Genomic DNA, 20,615 nt, shown 5'->3' with positions numbered 1-20,615 from the left:
TCCCTTTCCTACACAGCTCGTCGCTCGAACCCCTGCCCAAATGAATACTTGCGACTATGAACGATGATGCTTCGCCCAGCTCCTCGGCGCGAGATGAGCTCTGGGACGACGATGACGCCGCCGCAGGTCCGGCGCGATCGCAAGAGGCTGTCAGCGCTGGCCCTGCGCAACAATACGACGCTCGTCCGCGACCTGCATCGCAGCAGCTACGTGTGCCTTCAAAGAAGGATCTCAAGAAACACTGTCCCGGCCTCCAGAAGAAGCTCGTCTTCCTCACCCACCTGCTTAAGTCGCTCGATCTCGTCGTTTTTGCCGAATTGAGCGCCCTATATTACATGGAGTATGCTCTCACATTCTTTATTATCGCTTTTCAACGCTGACGATACTGTCTTTTAGATGCTCCATGTTTCGGTTTCTTCTGCGAGCCTTTGGCCAATACCTCTACCTGAGTCCCAAGGATGAATCATTTCCAGTCGCCTTGACCGCAACCCGCGTGCACGTCCTTCTCGTCGTCGCACCCAATCTTATATGCATGCTCCTACATCTATTCACTTCTCTCCCAGTCGGACGAGCCGACCAGCGAGGATACCAACATGGTGGTCTCGTGATTGACTTTATCGGGCAAACACCATCCAGTTCCCGAATTTACTATGTGCTTGCCGACATCTTCCTATTGGTCTTGCAGTGCATCATGCTGACGATACATACTGAACGCGAACAAATGCGCGTTACGCTCAAAACATTCCGTCCCTTGGCCGCAGATTTGGCTCAGCAAGCCGCCGCCGGCCGAACGATACGAGAGCTGGATGAGGAGGAACGGGGCGTTTCCGCCATGATGGACGAGGAGGCTGGAGATGAGGCAGTCGAGGTCGAAATGAGGCTCCTGAATCAAGGCGCTGGCGCAGAAGTTGGGAATGAGGCTGGCCCCAGCAACAGCAACACAAATAATGATGGCGACAACACGACACACTTGTTCAATGTCATGAACTCGGGCAATGGGGTTTTGGGACCATACCATGTGCTTCACACAATTCGCCATACAGTCATGGATGTGCGCAGAACAGCCGCGCACTCGTTGACGAGCATGGGTTATGATGCAACCTTTGCAGCGATACGAGCAAATGCTCAGCGGCGAGCAGTATCGGAGCTTACGACTACACCTGTAAATGTATAGAATATATTGCGCAAGCGATCTTTTTCGGGCATAGTGGAACACACAATGAAAGAATCGCTAATTGAATTCACATGCAACATGACATCTATGCTATCTTCCTGCCGACATTGCCCACTCCACTTCCCTTTACAGATACAATAATGTCACCCGTCTCATCCTCTGTCACATCACGCAGACCCCAGCTGCTGGCGCCACACGTTTTGAGATCTCTCGCCAACGTAATCATATCTTCCGTCCCGAGCACTCTCCTGCCGATTCTTATACGTCCGACATCTTCAGAGCCCATGGCCATGAGTATCATCATGCTACTTGCTGCACTCTGCGTCACGCAGCCACCCTGTGAGATTGTCTCGAGCAACTGATATGCGCACTGCTTGCCAATTTCCTCGGGGACCTGACCACCGGAAGGTGGCACAACAACATCGGCAGAGTAAATCACGCCAACCGAGTTGGACTCTGCCACCAGGCTCAATCCGTAGCCAATGCCTAGACGACGTTTGCTGCCAGACTTGTCGCCGGTCGGGACCAGCGGCGCTTGGTCGTACTGCGCGGCAATGTGAATATCACTGACGAGAGGATTTAGAACCTCTCTCGCTGAATGAATCATGCGGCTGTTATTTGAGGCCGAAACACCGGTGCTGTACGCAACACCGCGAATTCTCTTGACTCGGCCAGGGTTTCTGTTCAAGTGTAGCGTTTTTGGCAGACGAACTTGGCTTGCGAATCGTAGCTCAACAACGCCACCACCACCCTTACCTCCAGGCCCAGCGCAGGATCTTTGCAAAACTCTCAATTCGATTCGGGCGGGTGGGATGCCAAACAGGCCAAAGAGAGGCAGGATGGCGGTTCGAAAGGTATCGACAGACACGTCGCCCGTCTCCGTTGCAGAGGTAATTACACCGGCGCCTGAGAAGCGCACGTTCATGTGCGCCTTGGAGAAGGGAGCCAAAAGGCAAAGAGGGAGTAGGAAGTAGGTGATGCCGCGTGTAATTGTCGGCGGCAGGCTGTGTTCGATAATGTCGCCTTCGGAAGCACCCTGCCCAGCGATCGTGCCAGTGATAAGGCCGGGATGATAGGTTATTGTGGTACCGGTGTATGAGATTTGCATGGAGCTGCCATTGGTCACCGCTTCAAGCAATCGTAGAAAGGAAATCTCGTGGTGCGCCAGGCCAGGATTCGTAGGTGACGAGCTTCGGATCTTGGAAATGTGAACAGGGCGACCGGTCAGTGTCGACAGGACTAATCGCCGCGTAAAGGAGCGGTGTCCTGTGAAACGCAGAAAATCCGGCGCAGAGTCTGTCATTTTGCCTGCAAGTTTGGGATACTACTTGTAGCATAGACGTGCTTGGAAACGGGCTGCTGTATTGGTTCACGAAAAAAAAAATAGATTCTGCCGGGTTGATCCCGCCGTCTCCACCAAAGAGGCAGGCGGTAACACTTACAGCATTTGACAATCGCAGTCATGGCATGGCATTATGCGTAAAGTTATGTTAAAAAATACCTAATCTATAGATAAATTTCACAGTTCAAACTTGACCAAGGTTCATCCGATTCTTGAACACGTAACAGGGTACGTCGTGGATGCAGAAGTGCTGCCTCAGGAAACCTATCGATAACAGTTTTGTAGTGGCGCCTCGCCCATAGTCAGTCGGCAGAACGCCTTCAACAGGGGAAGCTGGACACGACAAACCTGCAGAATGTCCGGCAGACCGCTGCTTTTCGACTTGCGCGGTTCGAAGAAAACAATATGTAGGGCCTGTTTGCTAGCTCTACCAAAGCGAACACCGCAGATATGGACGACAGCCTACAGCACCGCCGCGAATCGCAGAAGAGCGCCGCGCGCCTCGCCAAGGAGACCTTTTCCTTTGCGCGAGGCACGCAAGCAAGCGGCGGAGCGCGAGATAGAAGACGCCGCGATGGAGGAATACATGTCAGCGGCGAGGAACGCGACAACGGTCGGCGCCAACTTTTCAGGATCTGATGGAGGAGTTCGCTTCTTTGAGCAAAGCGGGCAGACGCGGCAGCAGCTCCCAGATGAGACGGCTTTTCAAAAATCGATAGACGCATTCGATACGAGTCAGCTTAAAGGAGCTCTCGAGGATATGAAGAACACAATAAAGGGCGAAGAGGACAGAAAGGCGTTTAGTGAAGTCATGGGCCAGCTCGAAAAGGTGTTTGGCCAAATTCAGGGCAGCCAGGACCTGGATAAGTTCACGGAGCACATGGACGAATATACAAGATCGATCGACCGTGAGATTGAACAAGTGACGAGAGATTTGCCACAAGAAATGCAAGAGTCCATAAACTTGGATCTACCGGAGCTATCCGAGGACCTCCCACTTCCACTTCGCGGCATGAAGAGCTCAAGCCCTCAAGTTGTTGAAGGCCCTTGGACGCTCAACCAGCGGCGCAAGATTGTTCGGCTCAACGACGCTATTTCACGAGTTTACAAGGGCATGCAGGATGTGCCTGGGCCGACAAAGAAGGAAATTGTGTCCATATACAAGGCATATCATGCGGCAAGGCTCACTCTGGCTCATAGCTGGAGTCATGTGCCCCTAGATGTGTGGGACTTTCTCTGGAAAGTGTTTTCTGTCGATGAGAGCATTAATATGCACCGGCTGGCGCACATTTCCATGCTGGCTAGAGACATGAGCGAGGCCAAGGTGCCATTTAGCCCACCCCAGCAACTTCTGGCGATTGAGGCGATGTTCAATGAAGGCTGGGAGGACAGGGCGCTGGAAAGCTGGAAGCGAAGCATGGGCACGCTAGGGCAGGAGAGCGCCGAGACGTACAAGGACTTCTGGGAGCTTGGCGTGGGTATGCACTGCCGGGCTGGAAACTTGGAGCAGGCCCAACGAGCTGCCAGTAAACTCGTCGAGAAGCGCATGGATGCTCGCATCCTCATGCCCATCATTCGCTCGCTGTCGGAACAAAATACAGAGGAGAGCCGGCAGCAGGCGTGGGATACTTACCGACAAATGCGAGATTTGCTCGGAAAATCAATGAAACTCGCCGATTACGACCAGGTGGTGGCCTACTTTCTGACGGCGGGTCAAACCGAGAATGCGCTGTACGCGTTTGTCGACATGATGAGCGACGGCCAGATCGATCTGACTGTGCAAAAGTACATGCCGTCCGTCGTGGCCAACAAGTTCTTCGTCGGCAAGTGGCTGAAGCGCCTGATTGGCGCCGGCGACGTGGATGGCGCGCACAGCGTGGTGGAATTCATGCGCGCAAAGGGCGTCGAGGCGTCGCCCATCCACCTCAACGGCTTGGTCGGCGCGTGGCAGCGCTCCGGCGGCGCCCAGCACTTGGCCAAGTCGGAGCAGGTCGCATGGGAGATGATTCAGAACCGCATCCAGTTTGTGCAGGCGCGCAAGGTGCAGTCGAACAAGGACCTCAAAAAGACGAGCAAGTCGGCGCCGGCGCCGCTGCCCCGCGCCACACTCGAGACGTTTTGCATCCTCGCGGAGAATTACCGCCTGCGCGCGATGCCCGACCGGCTCGCGGCGCTGTGGGACGCGTTTCGCGAGTCGGAAATCAGCCCCGACGCCTTCATGATGAACCAGCTGCTGGAATCGCACATCCAGGCGGGCCAGCACGACAAGGCGCTCGAGCTGTACGGGTTCCTCGTCACGGAGCGCGGCGTCCAGCCCGACCCCTACACGTTTAGCGCGCTATGGAAGACACTCGCCGTGAACCGACTGCATATTATTGCGTCCGACATGTCGACCGCCGCCATCGCGGAAACGCGGCGGCTGTTTGCGCAGACGGCCGCTCACCGCGCCGTGTTTGGTGCCGGCATGGACGGCCAGCTCGCGCGCAAGATTTTGCACTCGTTTCGACGCGTGCGGGACCCCGCCGGCTTCCTCGTCGCGCTGACAGCGCTGCGCGACGTCTTTGCGTTTGCACCGACCGAGATGCTCGTGCTCGAGCTCGTGCTCGGCACCACCAAGCTCTCGTGGGACGCGCCCGCGCAGCGCCGCAAGCTGCTGCAGGCTAAGCGCAACATAGAGCACGATCTTGTGGCCTGGTGCGCGGGCGATGTCGACAAGCTTCAAGGCGAGAAGCGTGGCGTCGCACTGTACGAGTATCTCCAGCGAACAGGCATGGCGCAGCTGGGCGGTGGCGAGGACGAGGCGCGGAAGGCGCTTGAGACAGCGTCCAAGGACATGGGCGTGTATGAGTTATTGAGGCCAGCAACGGCTGGAGCTGCGTAGACCTTTCCGTGTATCAATACTGTCTTACTAGTTCTTTTTTTGGCATATAGCTTGCATCCTGTATTCATAATCCACGGCGGCATCATGTATAATACACCACAAATACTCATCCAAACTGAAACTATATCTAAACGAGCACCGGTTCTTAATCATTTGTCGAGATTTGATTGTAAACTATAGCAATACTTTTGCATGTGTATTATTTCGTACCTTACCCGCCGCCATCTCCGTCGACTCCAAACTTTCTCTACCTTTACCCCAACGCAAAGCCAAACCAATTACAGTATATAGAGCGTTTCCTTTTTTTGATAAACAACAACGTAAAAAACTCCAACGCTATGCAGCCAAAAATCATGAAAAGAGAAATAATAAGGGCTAGCCTCCTCGCCTCTAGGACAAGTCCATCATGTCGCCATCCGGCCTCACATCGCGCCTCTCGCTATCGACCGAGCTCAGGCCGGAGCTGCTACTTCCCGCCGAAGACGCGGGCCGCTTCTCGTCGCCGTCTCCGCGGCTGCGCAGCAGGTCCGGACTGCGCTGCGCGATCCACTCCTCAATCGTCGTCACGGGCCCGCCCTCGACGAGCACCTGCGAGCCCTCGCCGGGGCGGCCGAGTATCGTGCCCTGAAACTTGGCGTCGCCCGCCGCCTGGTTGTGTTTCTTCTTGAGCGCTGCGTGAGTTTCCTCGAGTTAGCCTTGTCCCCTTTCTTCTTCATCATCATCATCTTCTTCTTCTTCTGCTTCTTTCCGACACGTAGTCGCCGAAAGAAAAAGCAGAAAAGAAGTACTCACCAGATAGGTAATCCGTCGCCTCCGACTCGCCGTCCGCATTGCCAAACTCCATGAGCTCCTTCATGCGGGGTCCCGCAAACCACTCGATAAACTCCTCCACACCGCGCGTATCCTCCTCGCCGCGCCACATCTCCTCCGTCACTGTCCGCTCCGCGCCAAACGCGCCCGCATCCTGCAGCGCGAGCCGCACGTCCGTCAACGTAAAGTCGTCGGCTTGCGCCGGCGCCGCCGCGCTACCACCGTTGCCCTCGCCCTCGCTGTCGTCATCGTCGTCGTCGTCGCTGTCGTCGTGGCCGCCGCGACCCGCGTGGTTAATGGCCGCGTGATGGGCCGTGTTTTGGCACAGCAGCAGCATGTACCGCGCGGCCAGGTCCGTCAGAGAGTCGAGCACCGCGGGCCGCGTCGCGTGGTAGCCCGTCGCACGCAGGATTTGAAGAATGGCCGGCCGCAGCAGCGCGTGGAAGAAGGCGGGTGGTGTCGCCATGACCGAGAGAGCCCAGGAATGCGAAGAAAGGTGTTCGAGAAGCGTTTAAAAAGGTATTGAAAGAATGGAGTTCGGTGCTCGCGGGTTGCTCGCTGATTTGTTGCTGATGACGCTGAGAGGAGAAGATTCTAATTGGTTAAAATGAAAGGGGGTCGCTATAAATCATGTTCTGAAGCTCCCTGCAACCAAGCGTGTAGGAGGGCGTCGGTTGTGTCGGCGATGCTTGTGCTCGAAGTTGTGCACAAGGCTCACTGGAGCTCTGTTTGGTCGCACGCGCAGAGAGCTGCACAGAGCCGCTGCCAAGTGGCACTGTGTAAATATTATAGTATCGTACTCCGCACTGTGCGCTCACTAGGAGCAACCAGTCGACAACTGTTCAAATTGCTCCGGAAGCATTACAATAACAGGCAATCTGGGTCTATAAGACGTTTTTATTCCAAAATGTTCTTGAACCTCATCAAAATTTGACTCTGCCCTCAATCACGATGAAACACCGCTGAACTTATTAATCCAGTTCAGCACCTCTTTGTGCCAGACAAGAGAGTTTTCCGGCTTCAGAACCCACTGTATTCACATCAGTAAGAAAGAAGTGATGGGACTTCACCATTTCAAAAACTTACATGGTTCTCGTCGGGAAACACTAGAAGCTTGCTGGGGATGTTGCGCGCTTGCAGCACATTGAACATGGCTAAGCCCTCGGCGATACTGAGGCGGTAGTCCAGCTCGTTGTGGATAACCAACATGGGCGTCTTCCAATTGCCAGTATATCTAGCAGGATCCCACTTCTCGTAATTCTCACGCTTTTCCCAGAGAGTGCCGCCAAAGTCGTGCTCGGGAAAGAATAATTCTTCGGTGGACCACTGACTAAGAGTAGAAAAGACACCGTCATGGCAAACAATGGCCTTGAATCGTCGTCCAAGAGGGTGGCCCTGAATCCAGTCTATATATATACGTTAGAGTTACAAGCCGTGAAAGCTGGCAGAGAGACTAACTCATCATGTAGCCACCATAGGATGCGCCGAGGGCAACAGAACGATCAATGTCGACATATGGCATCTCCTTCTCAATGTATTCAAAAGCCTTGACGAGATCTTGGTAAGGCGCGCCCCCCCAGTTACAAGCAATGGCATCAGTGTGAGCCTGGCCATAACCAGTACTGCCGGTAGGGTTGGGACAGACGACTATGTAACCCTGCTCAGCAAAAATAGCCGGGTTCCAGCGGGTGCTCCAGTCATCGGTCCAAGCACTTTGCGGTCCACCGTGGACAAGAAAAGCAAGGGGATATTTCTTATCCTTGTCAAAATTTGAGGGGGTCATGCAAAGGGCGTGGTTATCATAGCCAGCAGAACCAGGGTACCAAATGTCGAAGCACTGGTCCTGGGTCAAACCAAAGGCCTTACCGTTCTTAGCGCTTGAAGAAACCTCTGTGATATTTTGGTTCTCGTGGTTCAGGGTCAAATATCTTGAACTCTCGATACGGGATCGTGTGGTGACGAGAAGTGTATCGCTATCACCCAAGAGGTGGGCGTCAGAGACAGCTCCATCCTCAAAAATGGGAGCTGGCAGATTCGTGGCCTCGGAAGCAGACGAAGGAACCTTATACAGCAGAACTCTGCCATGCTGCTCGGCGGAAAGAATCAGGTGCTTATTGTCGGCGGTCCATAGAATGGACGAGGGGTTGCGGTCCCAACTGCCTCTGTCATCGCTTGTTGCGTAGAAGGTCTCAACCTTTTGGAGATTGCTGATGTCAGGAATGACGAGAAGCTGGTGCTTGTCGGCCTCGTTCTGCTTGTCTTTCATTCGAAAGAACGCAATAGACTTACCATCGCGCGAGAAGGTCGGGTTGTGGGTATAGCCAATCAGGTTTCCGGTCTTGACAATTTCTGGTGCGCCGGGCTGGTCAGTAAAGGACTTGAGCGGCACCAGGTACAAGTCAGTCTTGGTGTAGCGCGCCAGATTGAGCGTGGGGTCCTTGGCGACAAAAGCGATGCCTTTCTCGTGAATGTCAAAATCGGAAGCGCCACCAAAGGGTCCGATGGGGGACGCGAGCTTGATGCCGACGAGCAGGTTGAAACTGTCGTTCTCGAGCGTCCACCTGCCATCCTCCTTCGCCAGCTGGCCGTACCAGAGCGCATTCTCGTTTTTCGTCTTCCAAGTATCCCAATGGCGGACAAAAAGCGAATCGTAAGTTCTGCCACTGGATAGCGGCTTCTCTTCGTCAGCGGCGAGGAAGAGGTTGCCGTCGGGCGTGGTGACGGCGGCAGTGACCAGTGCAACCTTGCCGCTAGACAAAGTCTTGGTTTTGGCGCTGGACAGGGAGCCGTGAAAGCTGTGAATCAGGTTGGGTCTGGTACAGGCGTCAGTAGGTCCATGAAAACGATTTGTATTATCTCTGATGACATACTCATCTGTAGGAGCCTCAACATTCTGGTAAAAGAGATCGGTGCCCTTGTCACTGCCCTTGAAAAAGGCAACTTCGGTGTCGCTGATCCAGACGGGATCGCTGGCTCCAGTGTCCTCGGAGACGAGGTGTGAAGCTCCATCTTTGAGGCTGAGAATGCGAATTTGAGAAGACTTGGAGTGAGTTTCAAAGGAGTATGTCGACACCTGTTGCAAGCATCAGTTATTGGATGATGTTTCTAGCGGCCCTGGTGCGTTCCAGCGGTCAATGAAGTCAATATGGCGAACCTACCGTGTAAAGAACGATATCGCCTCTAGCATTGGGCACACCAGCAGAGCGGCGCGGTGCTGAGATGAGCACCTCGGGGGTGAACTTGGAAGCTTGGACGGTCATGTTGACTGAAAGTGGTGTGTAAGCGGACCCGGAGAGCGATTAGCTGGACGAAGCAATGCTCGTCAATGTCATACAGAGAGAGTCGGTAGAGGGAAAGAACAGGGAACAAGAAGTCTCAGGACAGATTTGGACTGGAGCGGATCTCATAAGGTAAAGAAATAGTCGAGGTGGCCTAGTTAGCTTTGAAGCGGAATCCAGCAAGGTACTTGCTTGCCTAGGAAGGTGATGACCCCGCATCAAACCGTGAGACACAGTAGAGCGCCCCTCACCATTCCCCTCATCTACACCTTACTTTAGTCAATGCGTGCGATATGGGTAAAATTCGAAATCGGAAGATGTGGATTTGGATTGCGTCACCGAGAGAAATCATGGTTCGAGGAGGGAATGCTGAGCAGTACACGAATTGTCATGGGCGTTCCGAACCCTTAACCCTAACCCTTGATGTTCATGCATTACTCCGCGCGTTCTGGATTTTAGTCGGGGTACGTGCTAAGACACGAGTGCCCTTGTAATCTACCCTTCTGGCTCCATTTGCGACAAATGGTATTCCATGGGCACGCCACGGCAATTCCTCAACGTCATGTTGTTCTCAAGACCTCACAGGTTCTAAGTCGGCGAGGCACCACATCTGTGACTTATCCAGGAAAAAAAACTAAAGAAAGGTATTGCCAATGAAAACAACTTAATCAGAGTTCTAGCAGCATACGCATCTCATAAACAGAAGTTCGCACTTACTTGCTACAGGTCGTACAGCTTATTCGACGTATCCATGGGCGAGCTTGAATTCGGCCGCCTTGCGGGGTGTGTCAGTCATTTGAGGTGGCAAAGACAGCACGCCATCCACGATGGACCTTCAAGCGTCATCTCGGAGACTTCAACAACGGGCACGCATGCCACCACAAATGCTGAACTGGATCCAGAGATCCCGTGTGGATCCAGGTGCGAATACACGTCAAAGAGCACTCAATGTGTGCATTTCGAGCCAAAGAGAGAGCTCAGCTGTAGACCCGCGGCGCTGATGAAGGTCGCTTTGGTGAGTTGCGTGTTGACTGACAGCCTCTCAATACTTGAAATAATGCCTGTCACTGTGGCAGCTGAACAATTGATCATCCAACACAGTAAATGAGGTGTTGCCGCAAAAACCTCCGAAATATATTGGTATATCCGCAAACGCCTTCATAACCCATGTCCATGCTGTAGAGTACAATAAATTCGTTGAAAAAAACACAACGTTACTTTCTCGAAGCGCCGAACGCGGTACGCTTTTTTGCCGTCTGACCATCGTTTTCGCTGTCCTCCGTCTCTTGCTGCTGCTGCTGCAGCTGCTTCTTCTTCTTGGAGACCTTGCTGTTGCCGCCGCCACCACCACCACCACCACCACCGACAGCGCTGGGCGTCGAGCCGGAAAAGGATGCCGACACCGGCGTCGGGGCGAGGGATCCCGGCGTTGATCCCGGCGTTGTCGATTCCTACGTTCAATAGATCAGTATCAGCAATTGCCGTCAAAAAACGCACATGCAGAAGAATTGCGAGTGTGAAGCGCGCCGTACACTGACATTGGGCCGGTAGGAAATGGAGGACCGCGAAAACACGCGATTCTGGTCCATGGGGCCCGTCTTGCGGCGCTGCGCCGCGGCACCGCTGATGCCCTTCATGTAGTTGTCGAAACCGGTGATGATGTTCCCGCTCGGCGTATTCTCTAGGTAAGCAGACTCCTTCTGGATGATGCCCTCCTCAACCTGGTTCTGTTGTTTTTGTCGCCGAGTCAGCAACCTCCCAATGAAGCTCGAGCGCCGCAGATAGGGGTCCTCGTACCAGGCGTCTCTCCAATAAACGGCGTTTCTCAACCAGTTCCCGCACGCGCGCTTGCGACTTTTTGTATTCCGTCATGGTCGGCTGCGGGCCTTCGCTGGCGCCGGCGCGCTTGTTGTCTGCCATTTCCGTCTCGCGCGCCGTCGTATCGCGGAGTTTTCGGTGGATGAGGGAGTATTCCTGTATAGCTAGCGTTGAGGGCTCTCGAATATTTGGTGTATTCGATGGGCTTGGTTCGCTGTATGATGAAGAGGAGGTTAGAGTGGCGGGCTGTACAATCGACAATCGAACCTCAATGTGGGGCGGGTGCCTAGAGACGAAGCCGGCACAGACGACTAACAGCACAGCTTGACTAAAGATGAAAGCAAAATCAAATCGGCAGACTAAGGACACAGCATTCTTTATGCTAATATTGACTCAAAGTAATGGCTCTACGCAACAATAGCTAGCAAGAACACTCCGACGCCTGACTATCCAGCATCGTTCAGTCAAGCAGCTACAGATCAAATATGTCTATGCAACTATTATAACTTGACCGCGGTAGAATTGTGCTTACTTCGTATCCTGCAATCTGTCCGAATGATGGCTTACTGAGAGGGATGGCTCATAATTCTTCTTGCTGAAAGGATACTGCGATAAAATGCGCGTTAGCGATGGTTTTAGTTCCGGAGTTGGCCAATCCCAAATCCATGGTCTTATCCCATAATTGGTATTTCGATTTCTTTTCCAGTTTGCCATATTGAGACAGCACGATTATCAAGCGCGGCGTGGAGAAACAGATGCTGAGGAGCTGTTGCGTCTTCGAGCTGTTGATCTCGCATTGTCTCGTCTCTCGGGCGACCCGGACGATGGGCTCCTGCTCCGGCTCTTGCTCTTGCTCTTGCTATTGCCTTCAATCCTGCTTCTGCTCCTGCTTTTGCTGTTGCTCCGGCTCCGGCTTCGGCTGTTTGACGATGAATAGCTTCTAGAGCGACTAGACGCAGATGATACGGATGAAGATCGACCTCTGCTACGAGATCTGCTTCTTGAATCTTGTCGGCGCGCTCTCTTTGCAACAGGTAACCTATCTTTATCTTCATGTCGGCCTGATCGATCTGGGCGTCGCCGAAGCGAGCGTGATCTGGACCTCGATCGCTTTCGTTGCGTATTTCCGCGTCGCGGTGAATCTCTTCGTCGGCGCGGAGGGGAACGAGAGCGACTGCGTGATGGGGAACTTGATCTTCTGGATGATGATGTTGAGCGAGGCCGCGCAGATCGGCGATCTCGTCCACGTCCACGTTGTGGTGCATCTTGTCCGCGTGGTACGTAGCTATCGCCATTAAATGAACCCCTGGGCAACCGATTTCGCACATCAGGAGATCGCAATCTCTGCTTGGGTCTAGCATCCCCGCGATTGTCGAACGCGCGGTCGTTCCAGCGGCCTTGGCGATTATCGCCTCGATCTCGTGGTCTGTCTCTTCTATCTTGATCGTAGGAAGGGGGCATATTGCGGACGCGCCGTTCGGGTTCATCGCGGCGGTTTCTAGCATCGTCGGCCGCTTTGCCTTGCTCAAGCTTCAGAGTGTTAGTATTTAGCAGATTGGCTGCAGTTTCTCACCCACCTTTTCTTGAATGAGCTCCAGCTTCTTTGCTTCTAACAATTCCTTGGGGACACCTTGCGGGCTGTCTTGTGCGCTTAGAAACAGCTTCCACAATTCCTTGCAAAATGGAGCAGTATCTTTGTCGAGAAATCCGGTAAGCTGAATCTGAATGTTTTTGATGTCGGGCTGCATCAAGATACGAGGTCAGCAGATGGAGGGAATTCTTGCCAAAGTACGTACGTATCTAGGTCCATCGATAAGATTAAAGCACAGTTCGATGACGACGTCATCCTCGTTGCCCAGGATTTCGGAAATGCGGCTGGCAATCCATCTGGTGAAATGTTAGCTCACGCGACGAGCTGGTAGATCATTCGCGGATGCACCGACTTTTTCATGACGCCGAGGTTCACTTTCTGCATGTCCACCTTCTTACTGAACTCTGGCGGAAATTTGGTGGACTTCAACAGCCGCGCATCAGTTCTCGACGCCATGATTGCTGGGGCTTTCGTAAGGGAGATGATGCAAAGATGAGGAGTTTAGTGATTGGTTTGTAAATAGTATGGAAGATGGCTTGGGCACCTAGCTGCAGCTCCGAAAAGTGGAGAGGGAGCCTCTCTGCAGTACTGAGGCCGGAGCAGCTATCAGCGGTCCAGTTAACAGACTGGTAGTGGCAGGCGGCAGAGAAAGAACATCTGAAAAAGCCATCAATACGGAAAATAGAAGAAAAATGTAGTTGCCATTTTTTTTTTTTTCTTTCTCTCTACCCCGGCTTCTAGGTTGTGTCATGCCACAGTGGCAAACGCTTGCTCAGGCAAGTTTGGCGACGTAATTCAGCACCCCGCAGCTTCCACCACACCATGCAACTTTGGCGGCGGGAAAACTTGCGATCGTCATCTTCTACCACTGCCAGCTCTACTTGCGTGTAGCGTGAGCTTGCCTTCACCATGAATAACTTACATGCTCCAACTGTCCCCGCCGGACCTACAAGCATATCGTCTACCAATGGGACCAGCAGCCATCTTAGCTTTGCTGAGCTACAGCAAAAGAAGGACAATGTTGAGGCTGAGTTGAGAGCCCTCAGCGGCGTTCTCGAGTCCGTAGGTCTACTCACTCCGTCGGTCACTAATATTGCGAAATGCCATTACTGATGAATTCAGCACGGCGTCGACATGAACACGCCTCTTCTTACAAGGGATGGATTTCCACGCTCAGACCTCGACGTTGCTCAGAGTAAGCAACATCTCACTGAACCGCGTTCTCTTCTGACCAGTGCGGCTAGTTCGAACCACAAGAGCGCAAATCATACGTCTAAAGAATGACTACAAGGAGATCATGGCGAATGCCGAAAAATTCCTGCACGAGCATTTTGCAAACGCAGCGGAAAGCGCAGAATCTAGCACACCAGCTACGGCAGCCGGTACATCTGAAATTTTACCCGACAGCGATACGCGGTCCCTTGAACCGCCGTTCGCCAAAATTGATAATGTTTCTTCCGGTAGCCCGGCAGAGCTCGCGGGCCTCAAGGTGGGCGATGAGATTCGCAACTTTGGCTATGTCACCCGAGCAAACCACGACGGTCTCAAGAAGGTTGCAGAGTGTGTTCAAGGCAACGAAGGGGTATGTGTTCCGCCAACCACTGATGCCGATTTCTCTAACGCCACACGTAGAGCAACGTATTCATTCGAATATCACGACCCTCTGGTGCTGCGTCGCGGGAGGAACTGCGGTTAACACTCACACCACGACGAAACTGGGGCGGGCGAGGCATGTTAGGCTGCCACATTATTCCGATATGAAGAAACACCGTAGTTTATGTATGATAACTTGAGGCTGCGATAGAATAATGGACTGACGTGGTAATGAATGAGAGTGACTACTTGGAGCCCGAGGAGAGGATGCCCAACGATGATTGGTAATCAGGCTTAGGTTAGGCGGGATAGATAACTAGCTGCCTATAGCTGGCTGAGGTAAGGTCTTTGAGGCTCATGATATTCGCAACGCAACCCAAGTCGAATGTTTCAGGCAGTGTTGTTTGCTTTAATCAAGCAGGTAGCCGGCGGGTGATGCAATGGGCTCCAAGCACGTAGGCGGTCTGCAGGCCGATGTCTCCCTAGGTACCTACCTAATTACCCAGGCAAACCACCTACCTACCTAGGTAGCTACCTAGGTGGCTCGTAATAGGCGGCTGAGGCTCCTCGTCGCTGGCAGTTCTTGAAGCGCAGGGCTGTTTGACTAGTGATTAAGCAGCGCCTGACTCGGACAACGAAAATATCAGGCGTTTTGTCCCTGTATAGGAGATCGCTTGGCTAAGTAGACACACAGCCCAACTCTCATGATGAAAGAATGCCCTGCAAGCACTTTAGTGGATTATTCGCAATTGACAGTGGGCATGAGCTCTGTGCTGTGCCAAGCGCCAGCCTTTAGGTGCCTGGTATTACCTTGGTACCAACTCAATGATGTCACGTGCACGAGCCCGCCCCCGGGCGACTGAATTTTTTCGTTTGATAACAACTCCCTTGCCCGTCCCTCCCCGCCGCCAGCAAAAACACCAAGGTTGTTCGATTTGTGCATTTTCAACCCTCCACGGCAAAACCACCTCTCTACGATACCCCCAGGTAAATTTTGCTCTCCTGCCGGCTCCACCACGCTCCTCGGATTTCGACTCGAACCGAACGAAGCGCCAAGGGTCCTGAATTCTTCTGTCCCCGAGATATTAACCGCCCCTCCAGAACCCCGCCTTGTTTACTTCCTTCACAACTGGTCTTGAACCACCGGCTTTTACATCTCAAAATGGCTGAGCAACAGACTCCTACCTTCAAGCTCGTGCTTGTTGGTGACGGCGGTACAGGCAAGGTGCGTTCTCTTTCCAACAGCAACCCTTTTTGGTCGCAAACGAAAGCTGCCCCGCGAAGATGGATGCCAGCATGATGTCACCGCTTCGTGCTGCACTCTGCCCCCAGCTCGTTTGGATCGCATTGCCTGCTTCATGTATCGCCTTTACTAACGAAAGGCTTTCATCAGACCACCTTTGTCAAGCGCCACTTGACTGGTGAATTTGAGAAGAAGTACCTTGCTACCCTCGGTGTCGAGGTCCACCCCCTCGGTTTCTCTACCGTAAGTCGCCAGCCGCCTACCGAACAAACACGAAGCGCGGCAGCTGACAAATAGCAGAACTTTGGTCAGATCCAGTTTGATGTCTGGGATACTGCCGGCCAGGAGAAGTTTGGTGGTCTCCGTGACGGTTACTACATCAACGGCCAGTGCGGTATCATCATGTTTGATGTCACCTCCCGCATTACCTACAAGAACGTTCCCAACTGGCACCGTAAGCGCCCATCAGTCTCCAAAATCAAGAGCTCAAAGCATGCTGACTCGTCGCAGGTGATCTCGTCCGTGTTTGTGAGAACATTCCCATTGTTCTCTGCGGTAACAAGGTCGACGTGAAGGAGCGCAAGGTCAAGGCCAAGACGATCACTTTTCACCGCAAGAAGAACCTTCAGTACTACGATATCTCCGCCAAGTCCAACTACAACTTCGAAAAGCCCTTCCTGTGGCTCGCTCGCAAGCTTGTTGGCAACCCCCAGCTTGTTCGTAACCCCGTCCATATCGCTATTGATGAAGCGTGATGAAGCTGACTATGTATGTAGGAGTTCGTTGCCGCTCCTGCCCTGGCTCCTCCCACTGCCCAGGTCGACAAGGACCTCCTCGCCAAGTACGAGGAAGAGATGAATCAGGCCGCCACCACTGCCCTGCCTGATGAGGGCTCCGATGACGATCTGTAAACGACTCGATATGACGGCGAGCCGTATTATGGGCCAATTTCGACGTGTGCCGCAGGGGCATGGAAGCTCAGTTGTCCTCTGTGAGACGCGTTGACGGGCGAAATGAACACTTTACGATACAGGATGGGAGAATGTCCAGAACATGAGGTATATTGAGCATGATAATGCCGTTCGTGTCCATTGGGGACAGGGAAAATAAAATGAGACAGGAAGCATAAACTGCTACCGACCGTGGCGATACATCTAGTTAGACTCATAAAATTCTAAATCGCCAGGCGCATTAGCTTTGGCTGAAACTTGCTCATGCTTACATTTGGGTGCTTGCTTGCTCTCTCTATTATGGCAATCACTATCAACAGTACCGTCCGGCGGTGCCGTCTACTCTTGTTGCAGCGCGCCTATTCTGCAAAGACTGGCCATGTGTAATAATTAGTTCACTTGGGACTCAGCAGGTTCTTTGGTACGCATGACGGTACAATGGCACAAACAAGGCCCAGTGTGACTTGATTAAGCGGATCTTTAAAAGGGTGTGAGAAAAGTCAGAACCTCCGAATGACTGGAGCTGTCTAAGTCTAAAGTAGAGCCACCCCCATATCCCATCACCTAGGTAACGCGTGAATGTTAAGCTTGTTGCCAGCGTACTTGTCCTCGGTCTCACTTGCACTGCTTCTCGCAATGATTGCATATTTCGCAGCTATTCTGGGAATGGCAGAAAGAACAAACGGTTTCGGAGAGCTTCTCGCAGGGTGTAAACGTCCATTCCGGCTCGAATGTATTCTTTCTGTGTAGACATTGGCCAGTCCGGGCTGGAGGTGCAGCGTCAATGTTGAAGGTTTCGGAGACCAACCAGGGCTGTCTTCTGCCGTCCTCGCAGACAAAGGCAGCTTTGAACTCGCCGACACCAATCTCGGCGGCCTTGAACGTGACTTTGGCCAAGTCCCTACCGCTGGTAGGCTCCACGTGAGACCATGCCTTGTAGTCGGCGTGGTAAGGGTTGCAGGCGTCGACAGGCCAGACGCCGACCCAGGCCTTTGTAGAGCCGCATCCAGGGTCCGGGGCGTAGAAGTTGATGATAACCTCGGTGGAGGTGAGCCACTGGGACATGATTGCGTTTTGAGTCCCGTCTAACAGAACACGTGGGAGCTCAGGCTCGCCGGGCGAAGGAGCGGCGAGAGCCGGCTGCAGGGCGCCTAGCAGGAGGGCGGCGGTGCTGAACTGGCGCATGATGGGAGCAGAAGAAGAGAAGAGTAGGTTGTGTGTTGAAGGGTGGTTGTATGCTTGACCCGTGAAAAGAAGACGGGATGGATGATTGGTGATGGCAAGGACAGTTGTAAGGCGGATGCGGCCATCTTTTATACTCTTGTGAAAAGAATATGTCTGGCTGATGGAGCTACTTGAGGAGACTTGGCGCCTGACGAACTCTGTCAGCTCATAATGATTGCCCTACATAGTTGATTGACAACGCAAGCGAATGGCATAGCTTGGTGGATCTATATCAGGCGGATTCGCCTCATTACCACCTTATGCATCTAACTAACGTGATATAGCCTATTATACAGCAAGGTAGAGACACTGGGGCCTCTGGAGCGAGGGTAGGATATTCTGATATTGTTTGCGTGGCACCATAAAGCTGTGAAGGGTTTTGAGAAGGCGGAGGAGGCATAGGAGTGGCTTTTCTGAACAGAGAGCCGACAAGAGAATCGAGAAGAGTGCTAGAAGTGCTTTTCGTACCTAATCATACAGTCACATGCTGATGCTGAATGTTCCTGTGTTGTTGAAGAGCTCGGATTGAGACTGCTATAAGACAGCGGATGGCCAATCTTACTAAAGGAATGAACGAGGCGTTCAGAGTATTACTGCCGCAAAAGCCGAAAATGAGGCTTCTTGAAGACGGCGAATGCCGAAAAACTCCACAGAACTAGTTATTGTGGAAATCTGCTTTCATCTTTACTTTGCGCCACCGCGGAGATGGAGGGTCAGCTTCCTTGCCAGAAAACATAACGCACAGCTATCAGAGAGAGAAGATGGCTCTATAGAATAAGCTGCTCGATCAACAAGACTTCTGGAACAGTCAATAGCATGTCAAGTATACCAATTAATACATGGTATGGTTCAATACGAAATTTACCAAATTTACACTACCAGGCGGGACGGTTCAGTGGTACTTCTATTTGCAGGCTGCCATAGCGGTTGGAGAGGGGGATTGTTATAATGTCTGCCTTACTCCTTTCGGCGTTAAGACTGGCTGTGTCAGTGCCGGCTGTTAATGCATGCGTCGAGGTATTATCGCGACATTGGGGGCTTGGTGTTGACGGCTAAGCTTACTTGCAGGCCTCTGGCCAATAAAGACTTGATGTGGTAGTCTGTGTTAACGCCGATATGCCCCAGCAGGCCCCTTCTTATCCACTTACAAGGCCATATATGTAAGTCCTGTTAAGCGGGCCGATCCATCTATTAATTTGTCTATCGCATGTATTTTGGGGGATTTCCTGCTTATCCACTTACAAGGCCATATATGTGAGTCTTGCTAAGCGGACCGACTCATCTATCAACATGTCTATCGCGTGTATTTAGAGGGGCTCATTCTTATCCCCTTACAAGGCCATTTACACAAGTCAAGGGACAAACTCTTCAGGAGGTACTTATTATACCTTTATAAGATATTAGTACACTGAGATGCGGGTCATTTTGCTCCCCCAGAGAACCTTTTCATGATTACGTGTGGACGTAACTTGGTGGAAAGCGCGTAAACATGCCAAGATTGACCTCGTAAAATAACTCCATTCACTATAGCTAGTCATTAGCCTTGTGGCAATTTGCAGGCGTGCGAAGGGATGAACGTTTTCTCCACGGTGCGCTGCCCACCACGTCTCGGCACATCCACCTTCCGAGACTGTGGTGTTGGTGCCATACTACAGTGAGTTGTGTTGCCGACTGATGTGAATCCCGAGTCAGGCCATGACTTCATCCGGGGAAAGCAAATTTAGGGGCCGTGTTACGTTGCTTGCTGTCCACGGGATCAGGTCCAAGTGTGCAAGCGGAGACTGTAAAAAGTACCCTGCGATGGCCAGGAATGGAGTACTACTAGTCTACTACTTGAGGTAATTTTAATCACAATCAGGTTGGGCAAAGCTACGTTACGCTGTTGGCTGGTGCTCATGTTCTCGTGGCATGTCAAATTCTGTATTTGATGCTATGTAAGCCTGGCAGAATGAAGAAGAAACTTGTTGGTTCTGCGGCGGGTGTTCGGGAGTCTTTTTAAGCTGAGTTGTCAGCCAGTAATCTTCTTCTCTGATCAGCCGAGAACTGCTCTCGTGCGATAAAAAGTCATTCTTATAAGCCTGAACTTGAAGGTTGATTGCGGTCCTATTAACCGTTCGTCGGGATCTATGTCAAATTTTAGTCAAATTGCTATGCCAACCATCTCAAAACTAGGCCTACATTCAGTTATATCAACAAGGCTCTCCTACGCCATCTACAAGCCGTTGAAGAGGTTGTTTTAGCAGCCTCGGCAGCCTCGGCCGCCTTGAGTTCCTCGTTGAGCTTCTTATACTCTTGATACCATTCCTTCATTTGTGCATTCGTACCCCCCGCTGTCAGCTTTCCGGTAATCTCAGCCAATTTCGATTTAATATCTTTCACAGAAGTCATGGCGACGAAAGAGTAAAGTTAGGTGAAGCATGAGTTGAATGCACAGAATGTATCATGCGGGGCACTTGCTTTATGCAAGGGGATGGTTTGTTTGCCTTGGTCAATTCCATGAGCTGTACAAAGTACAGTGCGACCGACATAGCACTGTGCATGGCGGCCATGGCGAGGCTGATCGCTGTCGCGGCCTTCCGCGTCGGGTTTAAGTGCTTTCGGATCTTCATCATCGTTAACCTCTGCCATTTCTTTCTCCGTCAGAGATGTCAAGAGTGCTTTGAAATGAGAAGGCGGTCGTACTCGGACAGCCTACAGCAAGTGAAAGCTGA

The 20,615-nt window shown here is 52.4% G+C and overlaps 10 protein-coding genes across 10 annotated transcripts; 4 read left to right on the top strand and 6 right to left on the bottom strand.

Moving 5' to 3' along the window:
- Positions 1–56: 56 nt before the first annotated feature.
- Positions 57–1,174, top strand: BBA_07912 (uncharacterized protein; the record flags this gene model as incomplete). Its single annotated transcript, XM_008603009.1, has 2 exons — positions 57–340; positions 397–1,174. 2 exons carry the CDS (start codon positions 57–59, stop codon positions 1,172–1,174), a joined length of 1,062 nt encoding a protein of 353 aa, XP_008601231.1.
- An 85-nt stretch (positions 1,175–1,259) lies between these two features.
- BBA_07911 (18S rRNA biogenesis protein RCL1) lies at positions 1,260–2,477 on the bottom strand (the record flags this gene model as incomplete). The annotated part of the gene is made up of 1 exon (XM_008603008.1): positions 1,260–2,477. One exon carries the CDS (start codon positions 2,475–2,477, stop codon positions 1,260–1,262), a length of 1,218 nt encoding a protein of 405 aa, XP_008601230.1.
- Positions 2,478–2,871: 394 nt separating this feature from the next.
- Positions 2,872–5,397, top strand: BBA_07910 (pentatricopeptide repeat domain-containing protein; the record flags this gene model as incomplete). Its single annotated transcript, XM_008603007.1, has 1 exon — positions 2,872–5,397. The coding sequence occupies one exon, from the start codon at positions 2,872–2,874 to the stop codon at positions 5,395–5,397; it is 2,526 nt and encodes an 841-aa protein (XP_008601229.1).
- Positions 5,398–5,787: 390 nt separating this feature from the next.
- BBA_07909 (bromodomain associated domain-containing protein) lies at positions 5,788–6,673 on the bottom strand (the record flags this gene model as incomplete). Its single annotated transcript, XM_008603006.1, has 2 exons — positions 5,788–6,068; positions 6,190–6,673. 2 exons carry the CDS (start codon positions 6,671–6,673, stop codon positions 5,788–5,790), a joined length of 765 nt encoding a protein of 254 aa, XP_008601228.1.
- A 480-nt stretch (positions 6,674–7,153) lies between these two features.
- Positions 7,154–9,467, bottom strand: BBA_07908 (dipeptidyl peptidase; the record flags this gene model as incomplete). The annotated part of the gene is made up of 5 exons (XM_008603005.1): positions 7,154–7,237; positions 7,294–7,613; positions 7,666–9,020; positions 9,078–9,280; positions 9,366–9,467. The coding sequence occupies 5 exons, from the start codon at positions 9,465–9,467 to the stop codon at positions 7,154–7,156; spliced, it is 2,064 nt and encodes a 687-aa protein (XP_008601227.1).
- A 1,232-nt stretch (positions 9,468–10,699) lies between these two features.
- On the bottom strand, positions 10,700–11,405 carry BBA_07907 (histone acetyltransferase subunit NuA4; the record flags this gene model as incomplete). The annotated part of the gene is made up of 3 exons (XM_008603004.1): positions 10,700–10,936; positions 11,024–11,212; positions 11,283–11,405. 3 exons carry the CDS (start codon positions 11,403–11,405, stop codon positions 10,700–10,702), a joined length of 549 nt encoding a protein of 182 aa, XP_008601226.1.
- Positions 11,406–11,974: 569 nt separating this feature from the next.
- Positions 11,975–13,051, bottom strand: BBA_07906 (PWI domain-containing protein; the record flags this gene model as incomplete). The annotated part of the gene is made up of 2 exons (XM_008603003.1): positions 11,975–12,823; positions 12,881–13,051. The coding sequence occupies 2 exons, from the start codon at positions 13,049–13,051 to the stop codon at positions 11,975–11,977; spliced, it is 1,020 nt and encodes a 339-aa protein (XP_008601225.1).
- A 752-nt stretch (positions 13,052–13,803) lies between these two features.
- On the top strand, positions 13,804–14,655 carry BBA_07905 (26S proteasome non-ATPase regulatory subunit 9; the record flags this gene model as incomplete). Its single annotated transcript, XM_008603002.1, has 4 exons — positions 13,804–13,956; positions 14,017–14,089; positions 14,139–14,476; positions 14,527–14,655. 4 exons carry the CDS (start codon positions 13,804–13,806, stop codon positions 14,653–14,655), a joined length of 693 nt encoding a protein of 230 aa, XP_008601224.1.
- A 994-nt stretch (positions 14,656–15,649) lies between these two features.
- Positions 15,650–16,641, top strand: BBA_07904 (GTP-binding nuclear protein GSP1/Ran; the record flags this gene model as incomplete). Its single annotated transcript, XM_008603001.1, has 5 exons — positions 15,650–15,712; positions 15,881–15,973; positions 16,031–16,184; positions 16,241–16,446; positions 16,507–16,641. The coding sequence occupies 5 exons, from the start codon at positions 15,650–15,652 to the stop codon at positions 16,639–16,641; spliced, it is 651 nt and encodes a 216-aa protein (XP_008601223.1).
- A 654-nt stretch (positions 16,642–17,295) lies between these two features.
- On the bottom strand, positions 17,296–17,865 carry BBA_07903 (uncharacterized protein; the record flags this gene model as incomplete). Its single annotated transcript, XM_008603000.1, has 1 exon — positions 17,296–17,865. One exon carries the CDS (start codon positions 17,863–17,865, stop codon positions 17,296–17,298), a length of 570 nt encoding a protein of 189 aa, XP_008601222.1.
- Between the last annotated feature and the right edge of the window lie 2,750 nt (positions 17,866–20,615).

Source organism: Beauveria bassiana (assembly GCF_000280675.1).
Source record: "Beauveria bassiana ARSEF 2860 unplaced genomic scaffold BBA_S00029, whole genome shotgun sequence".
In the NCBI taxonomy this organism is placed as follows: Eukaryota; Fungi; Ascomycota; class Sordariomycetes; order Hypocreales; family Cordycipitaceae; genus Beauveria; species Beauveria bassiana.
The sequence above is the reverse complement of the archived record's forward strand: the minus strand, read 5'-3'. Positions and strand labels throughout refer to the sequence as shown.